General features: G+C 42.1%; 3 protein-coding genes across 4 annotated transcripts in view; 2 read left to right on the top strand and 1 right to left on the bottom strand.

Moving 5' to 3' along the window:
- Positions 1-2,768: 2,768 nt before the first annotated feature.
- Positions 2,769-6,606, top strand: LOC310819035 (cathepsin Z; the record flags this gene model as incomplete). Its single annotated transcript, XM_083690234.1, has 6 exons — positions 2,769-2,908; positions 3,176-3,339; positions 3,564-3,743; positions 3,978-4,128; positions 4,406-4,571; positions 4,669-6,606. The coding sequence occupies 6 exons, from the start codon at positions 2,769-2,771 to the stop codon at positions 4,777-4,779; spliced, it is 912 nt and encodes a 303-aa protein (XP_083546360.1). The 3' UTR covers positions 4,780-6,606.
- Positions 6,607-7,770: 1,164 nt separating this feature from the next.
- LOC310819212 (metallophosphoesterase 1-like) lies at positions 7,771-10,645 on the top strand (the record flags this gene model as incomplete). Its single annotated transcript, XM_083690456.1, has 9 exons — positions 7,771-8,018; positions 8,245-8,353; positions 8,444-8,547; positions 8,777-8,857; positions 9,234-9,342; positions 9,447-9,524; positions 9,628-9,750; positions 10,092-10,232; positions 10,454-10,645. 9 exons carry the CDS (start codon positions 7,771-7,773, stop codon positions 10,643-10,645), a joined length of 1,185 nt encoding a protein of 394 aa, XP_083546582.1.
- Positions 10,646-13,524: 2,879 nt separating this feature from the next.
- gnal2 (guanine nucleotide binding protein (G protein), alpha activating activity polypeptide, olfactory type 2) overlaps positions 13,525-17,525 on the bottom strand; it is a 30,628-nt gene continuing 26,627 nt past the window's right edge. For both annotated transcript variants that reach the window (XM_083690074.1, XM_083690075.1), the window contains exons 6-12: positions 16,907-16,961; positions 16,714-16,787; positions 16,289-16,347; positions 15,758-15,878; positions 15,336-15,466; positions 14,903-14,970; positions 13,525-14,553 (exon numbers count right to left, since the gene is read on the bottom strand). In XM_083690074.1, the coding sequence (XP_083546200.1) occupies positions 14,407-14,553; positions 14,903-14,970; positions 15,336-15,466; positions 15,758-15,878; positions 16,289-16,347; positions 16,714-16,787; positions 16,907-16,961 (655 nt within the window). In that variant the 3' untranslated portion in view covers positions 13,525-14,406. The remainder of the gene's footprint in view (positions 14,554-14,902; positions 14,971-15,335; positions 15,467-15,757; positions 15,879-16,288; positions 16,348-16,713; positions 16,788-16,906; positions 16,962-17,525) is intronic.

Below are 17,525 nucleotides of genomic sequence, written 5' to 3'. Positions count from 1 at the left end.
GGTATGCGCATTAGCGTGCTACGCCACTAAGTGCCCCCAACATAAAATATATTTAAATGCTTTAACAGTCGAGTCTGTAGGAAATGTGTGTTGGGAACATGTCTGTTGACCACACATATCTGTTTTTGACCAGAAAACACAAAGGGAGCCACAGCTGCCAATAGAATTACCACTTATATTGATGCATAGAAAATGATGCATTGATCTTATGTGAAACCCACACCATGTGTTCAAAAGTAACATGGAAGCCGTTTCATGCACTTTGTGGCCCTATATGTTTAAGTGGGCTTTTTAGCGGCTTTCCTCAGTGGTTGTGAGCTGACTTGACACCTCTGGTGTTCAGTAAGAATGGTGTTCAGTAAGAATGGTGTTCAGTAAGAATGCACATACAGAAAGACAGACCTCAACTTTTAACCCCAAAATAAATCTATTTCTACAACCCAAAAATGTCTTTATATAAGGGGGATGAAATATGATTTGACTTAGGTCATATTTACATAGGTCATCTAAACTGTTTTACAGTACACAGCACAAACAATGATCCATCTTTATATAGCCTACAGTCACTTGCAGACCACTTTTGGCTTGCAGTCTGGCTGGCTTTAAGATACAGTGCTGCTCTTAACTTATTTTATCATAAATCGAAAATGGATTGCCGGATGATGCAGTACAGTGTTTATTTGTACAATAATTCAGCATCATGGCATTATCTAATATAACACTACCTGTCTAAGCATCTTATTGGCGATGGGGCTGCTCATCCAGGATGTTTACTTAATCACAAAGTACTGCTAATTCAAGCAGCTTCTCTTATATTACCTCCTGGTGAGTAACATCACATCACATCCTAAAACATTTAGTGTGTACAGATGTACCTTGGGATGGGTAGGCCCATAAAGCCATATGCATTATTGAGGGCTGTTTCCTCCTAACACAGGCAATAGTTAAAGCTTTTACCACAGTGATGATGACCCCAGGGGCCAGGGGCTAACAGCACTTCACCCCTCTGACCCACACCACAGCTTCTATGATAGTACATCACAAAACAAAATGGTACTGTATGCTTCATGTACAGGTGAGATCGACTTACTTATGTGTACTGTGCTGCCACTTTCTGTTTAATAGGAGAAATCTGTATTTTGCGTAATATACACCTTGAGGTACACATAATCATAATGTGGACAACAACTCTTGCCTGCTCATCCTCTCTTACAGTTAAGGACCAACATATCATGTGAAACAATGGACCAAATCTGAAGATGGATGTTGCAATAAGGCTAATGACCATAGAGTGATGTGTATAATGTTCCTGTAGTGCTTATTAGCTACCTAATGCAAGCTTAATTGAATTACATTTTTGTTCATTTATAGACTCAGCAATGTGCTTCCTCAAGCTAAATCAACCCTTAAGTTGAGTCTCCCATCTACCTTGGCCATAAGAGCTGTATATTACCCAGGAAGGACAATCACAGTACAATTACCAGGTACATTGGTTACCCAAGCAATGTAACATTTAGGGAGTGTGTAGTGTATTACGTAGTTAATGAGATCTATTATGTAATTCAAAACTTTTCTGCTGACTGTTCAAAATATGTGCTGTTCAATGATCATCAAATTGATCCATTGAAGTGGAGTGCATTTTGGGGCTTTATGTGTTGGGCATATTAATGCAGTATATGGAGAAGAACACAGTCAAGCTGAACAGTGTTCCCTGCTGGCATAGAAATAAAGTACCACTCAATGTTCAATTATTTGTTGCAAACTTTTCAGGTCATTAATACCTCGACTCATTTAAATTAAACCGTCAGTAGTCCGTATGATACAATCTGCAATGTTATTACAATTATAGTTGTCGTACTGTGGGCCTCCCCGTATTAACCATACACTTCTATTTGGCATATGCCTCCTTAGCGCAGTAGGTAGCGCGTCAGTCTCATAATCTGAAGGTCGTGAGTTCGATCCTCACAGGGGGCACGATATTTTCGAAACTCTGAAAAGGCAGAAACAAAAACTCAATGGTGAATTAAGTGCTTCAAAGTTAGGGTTTGGTACGTAGGCCCATGTTTCAAGCCGCATTAGCCAGTCTGCAGCTCACCAATTTCAATGTACCTTCTCTGTTTTATACTTGCAAGCAATGGTTAGCCCCCAAACCCCTGCACGATCACTCCGCTCTTCCACCTCAGATGCCCGCCTGGCATCGCCACCTCTACGTGGATGCAGCGGCCGCGCCACTCGGTCATGGCTTTTCACTGTCCTGGCGCCCCGCTGGTGCAATGATCTTCCCCCCACTGTCAGGACTGCAGTCACTACCGATCTTCCGCCGTAGATTGAAAACCCATCTCTTCAGGTTACATCTTAACTAAGACCTCTTCACGCCCACTACCCTCCCTGTACTAACCCCAACCCCAACCCTTGAGACCTCTTCACCCCCACTTCCCCCCTGTACAAGTTCTCTCCTGTTAATAAATAATAATAAAACCATTTAAAAAATTGGCTTCTGGCACTACGACTGCCAATGGCCCCTGGTGTGAGCATTGATTACTTTGTCTTATGATGACTGTTGGATAGATGATTCACTTACTTAAACAAATGCATTTGTTGTAAGTCGCTTTGAATAAAGGCGTCTGCTAAATGCCATAAATGGAAATGTGAATGGAAATGGTATATTACTGGGCGTAGCATTCACTTGCCTTGACGCTAGATGGCACCCTATGCATTTGCAGGTCAGTAGGGTGCGCATTAAAATATCAAGGAAGAGTTCAAGCAACATGGCGTCGTTGGAAATGTTTTTGTTGTCACTTTTGTCATATACTTTATTAATTTTGGAGGCAGCGGAGAGCAATGTCATGAGAACACTGTCCGAGTCATGCTACAAACCAATCAGGGACAATAGACCAACATATGTAAAGTAAGCTGTCCTCGATAATATTAGCTGTTATTACAGGTCAATAAAGTACTAAGTTCTGTAATCAAGCTGCTTATTCTTTGTTAGTTTTGTCTGTTTGCTTTTTTCTGGTAGATGTTTGTTGCATGCGTTGATCTTGGTCAGAAGTTGACATCTGGAACCTGAAACATTTCCAGTGGAATGTGCATTAAATGTCATATACCCCAATATAACTGAGATATTTTCGGCAGACCAATATTAGAGTGACACAAACCCATTTTCATTCATCAGGACATATCCCAGGCCTCACGAGTATGTGAACGTCTCGGACCTCCCGTCAACGTGGGACTGGAGAAACATCGATGGCAAAAATTATGTGAGCAGCACGCGCAACCAACACATTCCTCAGTACTGCGGGTCGTGCTGGGCCATGGGAGCGACCAGTGCCCTCGCAGGTAAACATCTTCCCCAAACTAGCAAGTGGATCACATTTGTATACATTTGAGACAATCCCCAAGTGCGTATTTCAAGGGATCAGACACAGTTAGAAATGACTAACTGCTGTCGTGATGCATTTTTACAGTAGACTATGTATCAGTCTGTCATCAATAGGCCAGCACATTAATGACAGACTACTGATGTGCATCATATATGTTTTAACGATTGTTTTTCATTTTAGACCGCATTAACATCAAACGTAAAGGAGCCTGGCCGTCTGCCTACCTATCTGTCCAGAATGTGATTGACTGTGGAGGGGCAGGATCCTGCTATGGGGGAGATCATCTGGGAGTCTATTCCTATGCACATAGGAAAGGCATCCCGGATGAAACCTGCAACAACTACCAGGCCAAAAATCAAAGTGATAAAGAATTGATGTTTTCATCTCATTATTCTATAGCCACAAAAATATTACAAATCTGTTTATTTATTTATTTTGGTAAACATTGTCTACAGTTGCACTCCGATGCAGGCTGATGATACTAGTGAGATAATCATTCGTTATTACATTATTTTCATTATGGAATAGTTAACACCTTTGTCTCAAATTTGACTAAAACATAATAAGCTAAACCTTGTGCTTGGTAACCTGCAGAGTGTGAGCTGTTCAACCAATGCGGCACATGCACCTTCTTTAAGGCATGTGATGTTGTGCAGAACTACACCCGCTGGAAGGTGGGAGACTATGGAGAGGTGTCAGGCCGGGACAAGATGAAAGCTGAGATTTACACCAATGGGCCCATCAGGCAAGTATTCTCCCTTTCAAAACTGTGAAGAAATCACTGCATTCCTAATTTGAGAACAGTGAGAACAATTATTTACCACATTTAGAAAAGTATCTTGCAATATTATCTGCAGTGCAGTTGTCTCACAATTATACAACATTCTATTATCACATTCGTAGTCAGGCGTAAACATTTCAAGTGTTGTGACTGACTTTCTCTCTAGTGTTCACTAATGTTCTCTAGTGTTTACCATTTTGATAAATGAATGTCTCCCGTTTTCGCATTGCTTGTCTCTTAGCTGTGGGGTAATGGCTACAAAAGGCTTGGAGGCGTATGCTGGAGGGCTCTTTGCAGAGTTCCACCCCCTCTCTCTTATGAACCACATCATTTCGGTGGCTGGTTGGGGCGTGACTGAGGACGGCGCAGAGTACTGGGTCGTCAGGAACTCCTGGGGAGAGCCTTGGGTTCGTCTCTCATGTTTGTTTCTTCCACCGTAACACTACAGTTTGACACTACTCATATAATAAAGACCACATCTTTTTGTTTGTTTTGTATTTGCAGGGAGAATATGGATGGGCGAGAATTGTCACAAGTGCCTATAAAGGAGGAAAAGGCAACTGGTACAACCTGGCCATTGAGAAAAGCTGTGCCTATGCAGACCCTATTGTGTAGAAGAAAGAGGAGTCATCTTATCAAAGGACCCTGATTGATGGGTCATTCTGGACATTTCTTAGAATGTTACTACTTGATGAGATGCATCACTCAAACAGTTTCCCAGTTCAGTCAGGACACTTACGTTGATTTAATGTTGTTTAATGAAATGGTAGTACATTAGGTTTGGCGTAATTGGATGGCTCTGCTCTGTATAGCTCCCCGGCTGACGTTTAACAACTTAAAATACAATATAAGGCAGGGAGCCCATAAGTTCTCAAACCCCCCCTAGGTAGGTTAAATACAGAGCAACCAAGCGGGTGAAGGCTGGGGCGGTAGGTGGGATGACCAGTAAGTATAACTCATAGCCAGTGGTGTACACTATTTAACCATGGTGGAGTGTTGCATAACTCGGCTCTTTCAAGCCTAATCCAATGAACATGTTATGTGTTTTGCATAAGTGAGATCAGCTGTCCATCAACTGACACGGTGTTCGATTTAAAGTGTCCTGCCTGAACTTACGTAAACTTCATTTATGTTATCAACTGGTTATGGTGTCAAATTGTATGAAATGCAGATTTTGCACATTATGAGAATGAATGAATCACTTCCACATAATTTCCTTGCACTTATAAGGATACCAGATCCTATCTCTGATGCATTTGCGAAATGCTTTCAATTTCCTTGTTACAACTTTCTTGTTACAACTTTCTTGTTACCTTCAGGTCTGTTGACTGGAACGTTGGTGTCTTTTTACATAAATGTTTAGTAGCAAGAAAGCCAGTGTGCTCAAGGTTTTTCCATTTTCTAAGTTTATTTACTCACTCTGAGCACCTGGAGCAAATGAAGCACCTTGTTACTGTAATAAGGAATGATTATCTCATGAGCACACAGCATTTTAGTGCAAATGTAGACAATGTTTTCCGATAAATAAATAGCAATAAATAGCATAACAGATTCATAATATTCTCGTGGCTGTAGAATAATAATATCAAAAGTGATATGAATGAAGGGTAATTTCTGCCAGTACTAACAAATTGTACTGTACTGTAGCTTCAGTAATAGCACAATAATAGTAGCAAACATGTAATAATATTCTGATTGTCTACACTTCAGTATTTGTTCTTGACATGCTAGTCCCTGTTGAGCCATGACAAAGGATACCGTAGAATTTACGAGAGAATTGAAAGAGGGCAAAGTAATCCAACAACATGCATAACTTTAAAACACAGTATTTGCGTTAACTGTGCTGTGGTGTGGTACTGTACTATTCATTGCGAACAAACTGGTTAGGCAGGTAACTGCCTTAAATCTGTTTCATCACTGCTCTTAAACCATTAGGAATAATCTCATTACATACAGTCCTCCTTAGTTTATCTAGGTCAAGACTCACCATGAGCAGAGTCCTGCTGGTCAAATCCCCTCATTCAATCTACTCACTAGGAGATGTCTAATCTCTGCATGTCATAAACTCAGGAATTCGATGCCGGAATTCGATGCTATTAGCTAATTAATCTAATTTCTTATCTGGTTTTCTGATTTAGTGTAGGCCTACTCCATCTCACATGAAAAATGTAAAATTATGAATTTATGAATAGTTCCCTGTAAAAGCTATTGTATTATATTCTATTATATGCACCTGTACATTCAATCTGTCATTAAATCAGTTCCCCTGATTCAATTCCTCCATGTAAGGTGGACAACAAACTCCAGCTAGAAATGGTTTGGTTGGTGGGGTGGAGGATGAATGGTTGGTTGGTTGGTTGGTTGGTTGGATGGATGGTTGAATTGATAGATAGTAAGATAGGTAGATCTAGAGATAGATAGATGAGAGAAGGTTAGATAGATGATGGAAAGATGGATTTATTGTTTTAATGTTCTATTTTGTATAGTGTTTTTTTGTTGCTATTTTGTTAATATTTTGCTTTTTGTAATTTTTTCTGTTAATATTTTGCTTATATAGATATTGCTGTTTTTTATGTCCCATGCACTAACCTCACCAAGTCAATTACCTGTATGTGCAAATAAAATAATTCTGATTCTGATTCTGATTCTGATTCTGATGACATAGGGTTCGATAGATATATAGATGGATTGATAGATAGATTAGCTGGGTAGTTGAAAGAAAGTCAGATAGTAGGATGGACCAATGGATAAAAGATGGTCAGAGGGTAGCATATGCGGATAGTACGTTGTCTCAGTACTTGTCTCAGTACTCTGTGCAATGACAATAAAGTTGAATCAAATCTAATCTAATCTGAGAGCAGGTTAGGATAACAGATAGATAGACAGGTAGATAGATATCGACTGAACATCCACCATGTTAACAGATGAGAGTTTTTGGAGTTACAAAAAGCATATCAAGGTTCATATTTTTTTGTTTTTGGCACATTTTACAGTTGAATTGGTGTTACTAGCTTAAAAGGTGTAAGAGCGGCAGTGGTTCAAAAATGTCATATTTTGGTTTCCATAGACTCTATGTTAAAAAGTGCACTTTCAAGTTTGTATAATTTAAAAGTTGAATAGGTACCAAAACCAAAAGTCTAAATCATAGAAACGCGAGTCATACCTCTCTGCACGGTGTACAGTTGCATTGATGTGACTATCTTAAAAAATTGTAGGAGTAGGTTTAAGCAAGCCTACTAATAATCAGATAAGAATCTCCATCAGTTCTCTCCTCTCTCCGGAAGTGGTAACAAGGTACCCTAAAGCCGCCCCCCCCCCCCCCCCCTAACCAACTGTGAATGCGTGAGGGACTCATTGCGAAATCCTGTCTTTCTGGCCCGTGTGACAACAGCGCTGTCAACAGCTCGGAGATAAGGCTGTCGTATCATTGAATTAAGAGAGACAGAGAGAAACATAATGTATTGCAGGCCTATTTGTCGATGCTGTTGTTGATAATGCAAAGAGTGTCACCCCGACATTCTGATATTTAGGTTTGAAAAACGAAAATATGCCTAATGAATCGCTCCATCATCAGTGCGCCAGTGCAGGGCATCTCAAAATCCAGATATGCCGGATTTGAGCGCCAAATGGAGCGCTGTCATTGTTCTGTTTGGAGTGGTATGCAGCGTTTTCATATTCTGTGAGTATCTTATCTATTACCCCGCGATATCCAAGTGTGCTTGGCCAAAGATAGATCATGCGCGGGGAGAAAGCGACGACGGCCAGCCAGCTGCTTCAACTCTCCGCGCAATGGTGCTGTCGGACACGCATCTCCTCGGCGCGATAGGGGGGCACTGGTTTGACAAACTGCGAAGGTAATGTTTTTTTTTCTCATTACTGAGTACGTTTTTAAACAATAGCTTATTTAAAAGCGATTCAGGGTTAGCAGACTGTGTGCGCTTCGCATCAAATGAAAACATCATTTTCAAGGAGACGTCCCCTCATCCACGCTGTATCTAAGCAGATTTGCTCAGTTGTCAACAATAACACTGGCAGTGTGTTGTTTTGATGGAAGACTGACATTTCTCCTGTACCACACAGGGAATGGCAGATGGAGAGGGCTTTCCAGACTGCACTATCGTTGCTACGGCCGGAGATGGTGTTCATACTGGGGGATGTCTTTGATGAGGGAAAGTGGAGCTCTCCAAAGGTAGGCTCCCAAACATGGCCACAGTTGCCCCAGTGTCTGATTCTGGTTACGAAAAATCACTTAATGCTGCCTTTCTTATTCATGCAACAGGACTGGGAGGATGATGTGCGTCGTTTCCATCGAATGTTCAGACACTCAAGAGACACCGAACTGATAGTCCTGGTTGGAAACCATGACATTGGCTTTCACTATGAGTATGTTTGTCCCAATCCCAATATTACTGACTATAAATTCTGAGTGTGAAATATGATTTTCAATTAATTATCATACGGATAAGAATAAGAAGGATAATCATTTTTTAATCTTAAAAAATAAAACCTTAAGGACCATAAGATCCCAAAATACAGACAGCACCATGTTGTTGGACTGGACTGTGTGGACTTCACACAGAACTGACTTGCTTCTTTCTCTCTCCTGTGGAAGAATGGACTGGTTCAAGTTACAGCGCTTTGAGAAGGTTTTCAATGCCACCTCTACCAGGATTGTCACCAAGAAAGGAGTCAAGTAAGTAAGGTGACATTCAAGTTGTGTGTACTGTGTTCCTCTCTGCTTTCTATGTGTTCAACCATGGGAATGTGCAGGATTCCTCTACAATAATAAAAAAAAAAGAAATAAGAAGAATTTTAGGTCATAGTATGGTCGATCATCATTATTATTATTATTATTATTATTATTATTATTATTATTATTATTATTATTATACTACTACTACTAATAATAATAATAATAAAGGTCCCTGCTATGTAACTACCCTCCCTCAGTGCCAAGTCAAATGAGTGTATTGTATCCAGTGTAGGTTAGTTACCCATGTGTGGGTTAGTTGTGGAAGGAGACGTTACTAAAATGTCTTGGTGGGTTTTCTGTGTGTGTTTCCCTATAGCTTCCTGTTGGTGAACAGCGTGGCCTTGCATGGAGATGGATGTCCCATATGCCAGGCGGTGGAGAAGGAGCTGTTCCAACTGTCCCGAGATCTCAACTGCTCTCTTCAGGTACCTGTCCGACTCCTCACACTTGCACTCAGACTTTGCCCTGTGTTATGATCAGTGTCGTATATTAACCCATGGTATGGCTGTTGTGCCTCTTCTGTTGACAGGATATACAGTCCAGCATTATAAAAGAATACTGTAGAGACACACAAAGCTATCCTCCCTCCCTGCCCATCATCTTGCAGGTGGGATCCTCAAATGCACAGGCCCCAACTGACCACACAATAATTTGGCATTGAGAGACTTGAACATTAAAACGATGCTCCTCCTGTGCACCTTTCCTCTCAGCATTACCCTCTGTACCGTGTGAGTGACGCCGGCTGTACAGGCCGGGATGCTGCTCCTCCAGCAGAGCGCCATCTACTGTTCAGAGAAAAGTATGACGTGCTGTCTCAAGAGGCCTCCCAGAGGGTATGTATTGTATAAGCTACCCTGCTGTAGGGTTGGGGGGAGGGGGGGGGTTGATGTGAAAAAACAGCATCCAGGAGGGCACTTTGTGAGTGGCAGGGTAAAAGGGCAGGGTTTTTGCCCCCTTTCACCACCACCGTTCATGTCCCTGCTGTACAGTGATGAGTCACTTCACTTCATCCATTCACCTTTCAAGAAAAGCGGGCCTATTGTGTCTGTTTTGACTGGCTTGGCAGAAGCATCAAAGCATTAGCAGTGGTTTGTGTAGAGCCACAGTAAGTCCTATCTAAAGTGGTTAGATTGGATCACAGGTGTCATGTGCAGTAACTCTTTCCTTCTCACAGCTCCTGCGGTGGTTTAAGCCCCGCCTCATTCTCAGTGGCCACACCCACAGCGGATGTGAAGTTCTCCATGACAACAAGTACCCAGAGATCAGTGTGCCATCCTTCAGCTGGAGAAACCGCAACAACCCCAGCTTCATCCTGGTAAAATCATTGTATCTGCATATTCTTCTGTTTGACATTGTAGTGGATATTCTTGTGTTGACCATTCTAATCATGCGTGTTGAATCATCTGTATAGTCCACTTACCATGAGTGGTGGTCAGAAATTGTCATCTTATGAATGGGTCATGGCCTCCTAGTTTGCCATTCACAGCCTTGGTTCACTGATCTATCTACCTTCGTACTTTCCTCTCTCTCCTCCAGGGTTCATTCTCCCCAGGCAGCTATGCCCTGTCTAAGTGTTTCCTCCCAGAGGAGAGCACGGTCATCGCCCTGTACTGTTCAGCTGGTGCCAGCCTGCTGCTGCTCCTCCTGGCCCACTGTCTGTGGATGAGGGGCCTGCTGCAGCAGTGCGTCAGCAGCCTCTGCCTACTGAGGAAGCACAAGACCCTCTGACATACCGCGCCAGGGCTGCGTTCAGGAGAATCCAACGTTATAAATGTTACAGATTGAAATGTCTTGTATGGAAACGACATGTCTTCAGAGTAATTCCCTGTTGTAGTATAACAGAGGAGCATGTCTGTTCTGTGTGATGTACTTCTATCTGAATGTTCTAGAACGTTGCACTCCACTGAATGCAATCCTGGCTGACCGCAGTCAATATCTCACCGTGTACAGATTGAGCGTTCCTGATTCAAAGAAGAATACGTGTTGTTCTATAATATGGGCCAAAACAACTTTGTGTATTATTGTTATGATGGTGAAAATATGTTGTTCTACTTCGAAATGAGCCAATTTTATATTGTTGTACACCCTTCTCTTCTTCCTATAACTGGCAGGTATCTGGTTACGGCTGCTAAATTCAATGTTTAATACATGTATCCCATGTACCTCTCTCCACTTATATTCTATAGCCCGATACAAGCACAAATCTATAGATTCAATGTATCTGGTTAAGGCTGCCAAATTCAAGTTTAATACATGCATCAGATGTTCCTCTGGTCTTCACTTATACTCTTATACAAGCACAAATCTATAGATTCACATTATTACCAGTATTTGTTGCCAATTATAGGTAGTTTTATGTCTTAAAAATGTTTGATACTGTAGGAGACACATCTTGAAATGGTTGTAGTTTCCAGATGGTACTAATGTTACTATGAAGTTATCGATGAAGCACAATAAGGCTTTAATAGCTTTACATGCACTTGTTTTGGAAGACTGGAATTTCTCTCTTTTCTGACACTTTGTCAGAAAGAAAAGTTTTGTCGAGTAGAAAAGTTTTTAAAATGATGTTGATTTTATGTGCCAAATGTATATAATTCCTGATGTACAGAATAAAGCAAAAATATGTTCAAACAATGGAGTCAGTGACGCTGTAGTGATGTTTGCCTATGCAGAGACATATTTACCTAGTGATAACACTTTCTTTTACAGTACGGTACCTTGAGATCTCTTACTGTTAATAACCAGATAAGAACCAAGTAATGGCCATAACCATTCACTAATACGGAAAATAATGAGAATTTGTGTGTAGAGGGTAATTGGAGGTTATAAGTTACTTCCACTGAAATTGCATATTTCCTGAAAAAGAGACTGCAACCGCTATGGCATCAGAGCAACATGACCAGGTCATTATTGTCAACATTTCCCTCCTTCGGCTAGTGAGATGCAGTTTCCATAGATACGTCATTGTGATGAGAATATACAAAGAAATATATAATATAATAATAATATATAATATAATAATAATAATATATAATATACGTAGAAACACGCACGCAGGTCAACACCGGGATGGAAATAAAGCCAAGTCCTCTAATGTGCCTCTTTATTTAAAGAAAATAAAAATGTCATTTCATCATCCTCCCCGGCCAGACACGGGTTCACACCTCCGGTCAGCTCTCTCTCTGTTGGGGATAGACGTGTACTGTAGAAGAGAAGGCTGATGCTGTTTGTACAAGGAGAAGAGCTTGTCTTGTTGGGTGCTGCTCACACATTCATAGTGCCTGTGCCATTGGGTATGGCTCCAAAGGACCAAAGAATTACTAATATTGCACACTCTCATTTATTCATCTCCATTCTAAACATGCTTACCTATGTGTGTATGCATACATATTTACCGTATACATACATAGGTATGTATACACCTAGGCACACACATAATTAAACATGTATAATTGTACATATATATTTATATAGACCTATAAATTTACATGTACATACATTTATAGAAGATTACACACAACGCACGCTCAACTCTCATACACACACACAATGCGTCTGTGAGTCTATGTTTGTTTTATGTACACATGCGCGGGCGCGCGCGCACACACACGCGCACACACACACACACACACACACACACACACACACACACACACACACACACACACACACACACACACACACACACACACACACACACACACACACACACACACACACGCACAGGCACACACAGGCACACACACACACACACAGGCACACACATGTACAGATCTCAGACATACTTCATATCGAAAAAAGTTGGTTCCTATTAAAACAACACCAGGTTGCAATTTTGGACACTTTCAATGGATTTCCAATGTTTTTAAAGCTGTGAAATTCAAAATAAAAAGGAGGAAAAACAAACAAAAAAAAAGGCATGGCGCTGCAACATCTGGTCTTCACTGCAGGTAAGTGGTTAATTTGCATAATGTATACAGGTTTTTAGGATTTTTTCCCTATTTTTTATTTTTTACTAAACAGCATTTCCTTTTTTTATAAACCAGAAAAAACTAAACTCTACAGAGAAAGTCCCTACCCGCAGTCTTCTTCTGCTGATAGAGGTTGACATCAAGCTGTACAGCGCAGTCAAAAACATACTTACATCTCAGCTCATTTACAGGTACAGCCATAATCAAGGCACAAAGATCTACAAGTAGATTTGTTTTTCTTTCAATAAAGTTGTACAAAATAATATTACATTTTACAGTCTGTACAGGATAAATCAACCTTGCACAGTCTGTACAAGTTAAGAAACAAAACAAAAAATAATAATAATAATAATAGGACTAAATTTGCTCTCCCGTCCCTCCCCAAGAAGATGTCTAAGCTAAAAGGATGGTTGTTTGTGTGAACAGACAGGTCCGAGTAATGAGTGTGGTGGCTTCTCCTCCTTGGACATGTTAGGCAGACAGCAGCGGCAGGGCTAAGGTGCAGAGAGCTCAGTCCTGTTCCTTCATTCGTTGGTTCCATCGTTCTGTTGTTTTCCTGGCTGCTGCTCCCCCCCCCCCCCTCTCTCTCCCTCCCTCTCTCTCTCTCCCTCTCTCTCTCCCTCCCTCTCTCTCTCTCTCTCTCTCTCACTCCCTGCTCCATGTCTGTGTCTCTGAGCCACACCAAGCAGGAGGTCAGGGGTCACGGTACCCCCCCCCCCCCCCCCCCTCAGTCGACCTGCAACTCGGAACACTAAAATTGTGACAGAGTAATAAATATTGTGATGCTACATTGTGTGTATACTTCCTCCAAAAAGGTATTAAGTAACCTGATGCAAAGTGCATTATCTCTTCTTCTTCTTCTTCTTCTCCTCCTCCTCCTCTTCTTCTTCTTCTTCTTCCTCCTCCCTCTCTCTCTCTCCATCCGTTTATCAAGCTTTCTGTCATGTTGGAGAGAAGAAGCAGAGGGACCGCTCTGATGGAGGAGGGGTGGGGGGGGGGGGGTCAGGGGGTGATGCCAGCTCCGACTGGCAAGTGACACACACACACACACACACACTCTCTCTCGCATACACACACACACATTGCCTCTACACTGAGGTCCTGTCTGTGCTTCTCACACACTAACACACCCGCCAAGCCAGTCTAGGTCCAATGACAGCCATCGACAAAAAAAAAAAAGGACAAAAAGAAAAAAATAAGGAGGTAGCCAAAGGCTTAGTGGAATGACAAAAAATCAAGCATTCGAAAAACAGGAAGGATAAAAATGTTTTAAAAAAAGCAACACGCACAACTTTGTTCCCCAACCTTCCTTACATCTGTGAAATGGGGATAAATCGGTCTGCCCAAAAAAGAAAAAAAAAAAAGAAAAAAAAAAAAAGGAGGAAGAGGATTTGACACACTTCAGTAGTACTTCATAGTCCCCAGCAGGGGGGGCTTGGGTTCGGTTGGGTTTGTTTTTGGGTCGAGGATGCAGAATGGTTGAAAAAACACAGAAGGCCGATGGTCAGGTTTGTCCCATCACAAGAGTTCGTACTGCCGCAGGTGCATTCTCTGGATGATGTCCCGGCAGTCATTAAACACCCGGCGGATGTTCTCTGTGTCCACGGCGCAGGTGAAGTGGGGGTAGCAGTAGTGTCTGCCGTCGCCACTCGCAGTGCTGATCCGCTGTGGTAGGGGAGATGGAGGGAGGGAGGGAGGGAGGGAGGGAGGGATGGGGAGAGAAGGGGAGAGTGAAAGAGAGAGAGGAGGAACAAGTGTGTTAGCCTTGGCTACATGAGGGTCCCCCAACTGGTCCAAGTCCAAAAAAAAACAAAAAACAGCTTCAGCAAAATTCCAAAGTGACTTATCTGTTGACTATGAGTACTAATTCATAGTACTAATTACTAATTAAAGTACTAATTAAAATGGTATGTTATAAATAAGCTAAACATGAATAAACTAACCATTCGCATTTAAACGTCAATCATATTTGACGTTTAAACAGCCCAAATCTATAGTCATGATAAATACTTACAAGAAACTCATCTCGGATGAAAAACTTAGCTCTCGTCACTTTTGGGTCTTCACCAGGTTCAGGAGTTGCTGGTAAAAAGAACAGAACAGAAAGGCATCAGATTGAACTGTCAGGGCTGTCAGAGTAACAATGGTACAACACGGTCTTCCAAACCACTGCAGTAGTGGTGTAGGCCGTGCCTCTAGTGGGCTTCTTAATGCCCCATTAACTCTGACTGTAACACAGTACCAGTGGAGGCTGGTGGAGGTAGAAATCGGAGGACAGGCTCATTGTAATGCATGGATTAATGTGATACCTGTCCCTCCTTCCATTCAGGCATTGAAAGCATTACAATGAGCCCCGTCCTCCGATTTCGACCTCCACCAGCCTCCCCTTCACAGTGCTGGACGGGGTAAATGCCTGTGGTACGTTACGTTACGTTACGGCTGTGTACCTTCATTTGGTATAGTGTAGCGAGCATATTCAGGGAAGTAGTCTTCTATTTTGGATTTTCCAGCTAATACTTTCTCAGCCAACATGTCCTGCTTGTTGAGGAATAATATGACTGATATAGTGCGTAACCATCTGGAAGACAAACAAACAAACAAACAAACACACCATTAGAAAAAACATGAAGCTCATAAAGCAGATTTGACTGTCACTAAGCCAGGGGAGGCTGGTCGAGGTAGAAATCGGAGGACAGGCTCATTGTAATGCATGGAATGGAATGAGGAATACCATGCGTTACAATGTGCCCGTCTTTCCGATTTCTGCCTCCACCAGCCTCCCCAAACTCCTGAAGTGGACTAGACTGTTACTGGGAGAACACACCGATCCAGTGTGAAGGACCTACAGTGTGTAAAGCTGTTGACGTACCTGTTATTCCAAATACTGCGGAAGAGATCCAAGGCTTCTCGTAGCCGGTTGGTGTTATTGTCTTCCCTTATTACCATGTTGTAGCTGCTGCTCGCAACCACGAAGATGATAGCAGTGACATCTATCAGAGAATGAGAGGAAAGCGCTTTGAACACACACACACACACACACACACACACACACACACACACTCACACACACACACACACACACACACACACACACACACACACACACACACAGACACCACCTCTTACAGGAAAGTGGCAGTGAATACAGAGCTTTACACACGTTCACACACACACACACACACACACACACACACACACACACACACACACACACACAGACACCACCTCTTACAGGAAAGTGGCAGTGAATACAGAGCTTTACACACGTTCACACACACACACACATACACACACACACACACACACACACACACACATACGTTCACACTCTCACACACACACACACAGACACACACACACACACACACACACGCAAACACAAAAGCACATCCCAACTCACCATTAAAGCACTGGATCCATTTTCTCCTCTCGTCTCTCTGGCCTCCAACATCAAACATACTGAGGAAGAGGAGACAGAATATTAGGTCACACAAAAACATCATGTAACACTGGCTGTGATGACAATGGCTCCCTCCTGTGGACATATAGGGAAACGAGCTCCGGCAGCAAACGGCCAAGTATGTCTACAAGCACAAGAGCCAGTCATATAACATGTATTATATACCTTTTGATCTCTTATTTATTAATGCATGCTTATTCATATAAATCCTTTAGTCAGTTAGTTAGTGTAACACAAATCAAATACTACAAAAATCCACGTAAACACTTCCATCTATGATTTTCTGAGTATGAGGGTGTACCATCAATATCATCATCATCATCATCATCATCATCATCATCACCTGACAAGAAAGAGAGACTTACTGAAAGTTGACCTTGTCTACTTGGAATCTCGTCTCAAAAATCCCTGAAGTTAACACTCTGCAGCGTAGCAAGTCCTACGAAGGGAGGTCAAAGGGCATGTCACGTGTCTGATTCAATGAAAGCAAAGCGTACAGAAAACATTGAAACATAAAAAAAAAAAAATAAGGGACATAGACATAGAGCCTTGGGCTACCTGATCTGTCGGGGTATAGTCGCTCTGTCTGACCGAGTCAATTCTGTCCAGGAAACTGCAAGGGAAATACACGGAAAACGTATTACTTGTCATTCAGTGAAACAGTGAAAGAAGAGGGTTCGTATCAATCAGCTGGGAAAATCCTGTTACCCAGGGGGCCGATACCAGAGAGAGGCCTATGATCACTGTCTCAGCCAGCTCGAGGAAAAATCAAGATGCCATGTTCCAAGCAAGCTGTCCCTTTGAATTATCTGGGAGGTTAGAAGTGTACAATAAAATGCCAAGATTTAGTATTATACTGAAACAAGCTCCACTATTGTGTATAGTTCCACAACATAGAATCCTCTTCAGTACATTACACTATCAGACGCCATGTCTGATTCTAGCGTCATGGTGGTTTGGGTGCAACGTCAGTACAGCATTTGACCACTAGAGGGCAGGTCCGCTCAGGCTGAGCTATTTTTGTCTGTCTCTTGTTGGAGCGATTACATAAGGCGGTTATTGTGGAGGTTAGATGGCTTGCTGTTGCTGATGCCTCTCCACTACGGAGAGAGCGTGTGCAGGCTAGGAAGCAAGGCTGGGCTGTGCTTCCCTCCACTCTCCTCTCCTCTCCTCTCCT

This window comes from Argentina silus (genome assembly GCF_951799395.1).
Source record: "Argentina silus genome assembly, chromosome: 18".
NCBI classification, from domain to species: domain Eukaryota; kingdom Metazoa; phylum Chordata; class Actinopteri; order Argentiniformes; family Argentinidae; genus Argentina; species Argentina silus.
The sequence above is the reverse complement of the archived record's forward strand: the minus strand, read 5'-3'. Positions and strand labels throughout refer to the sequence as shown.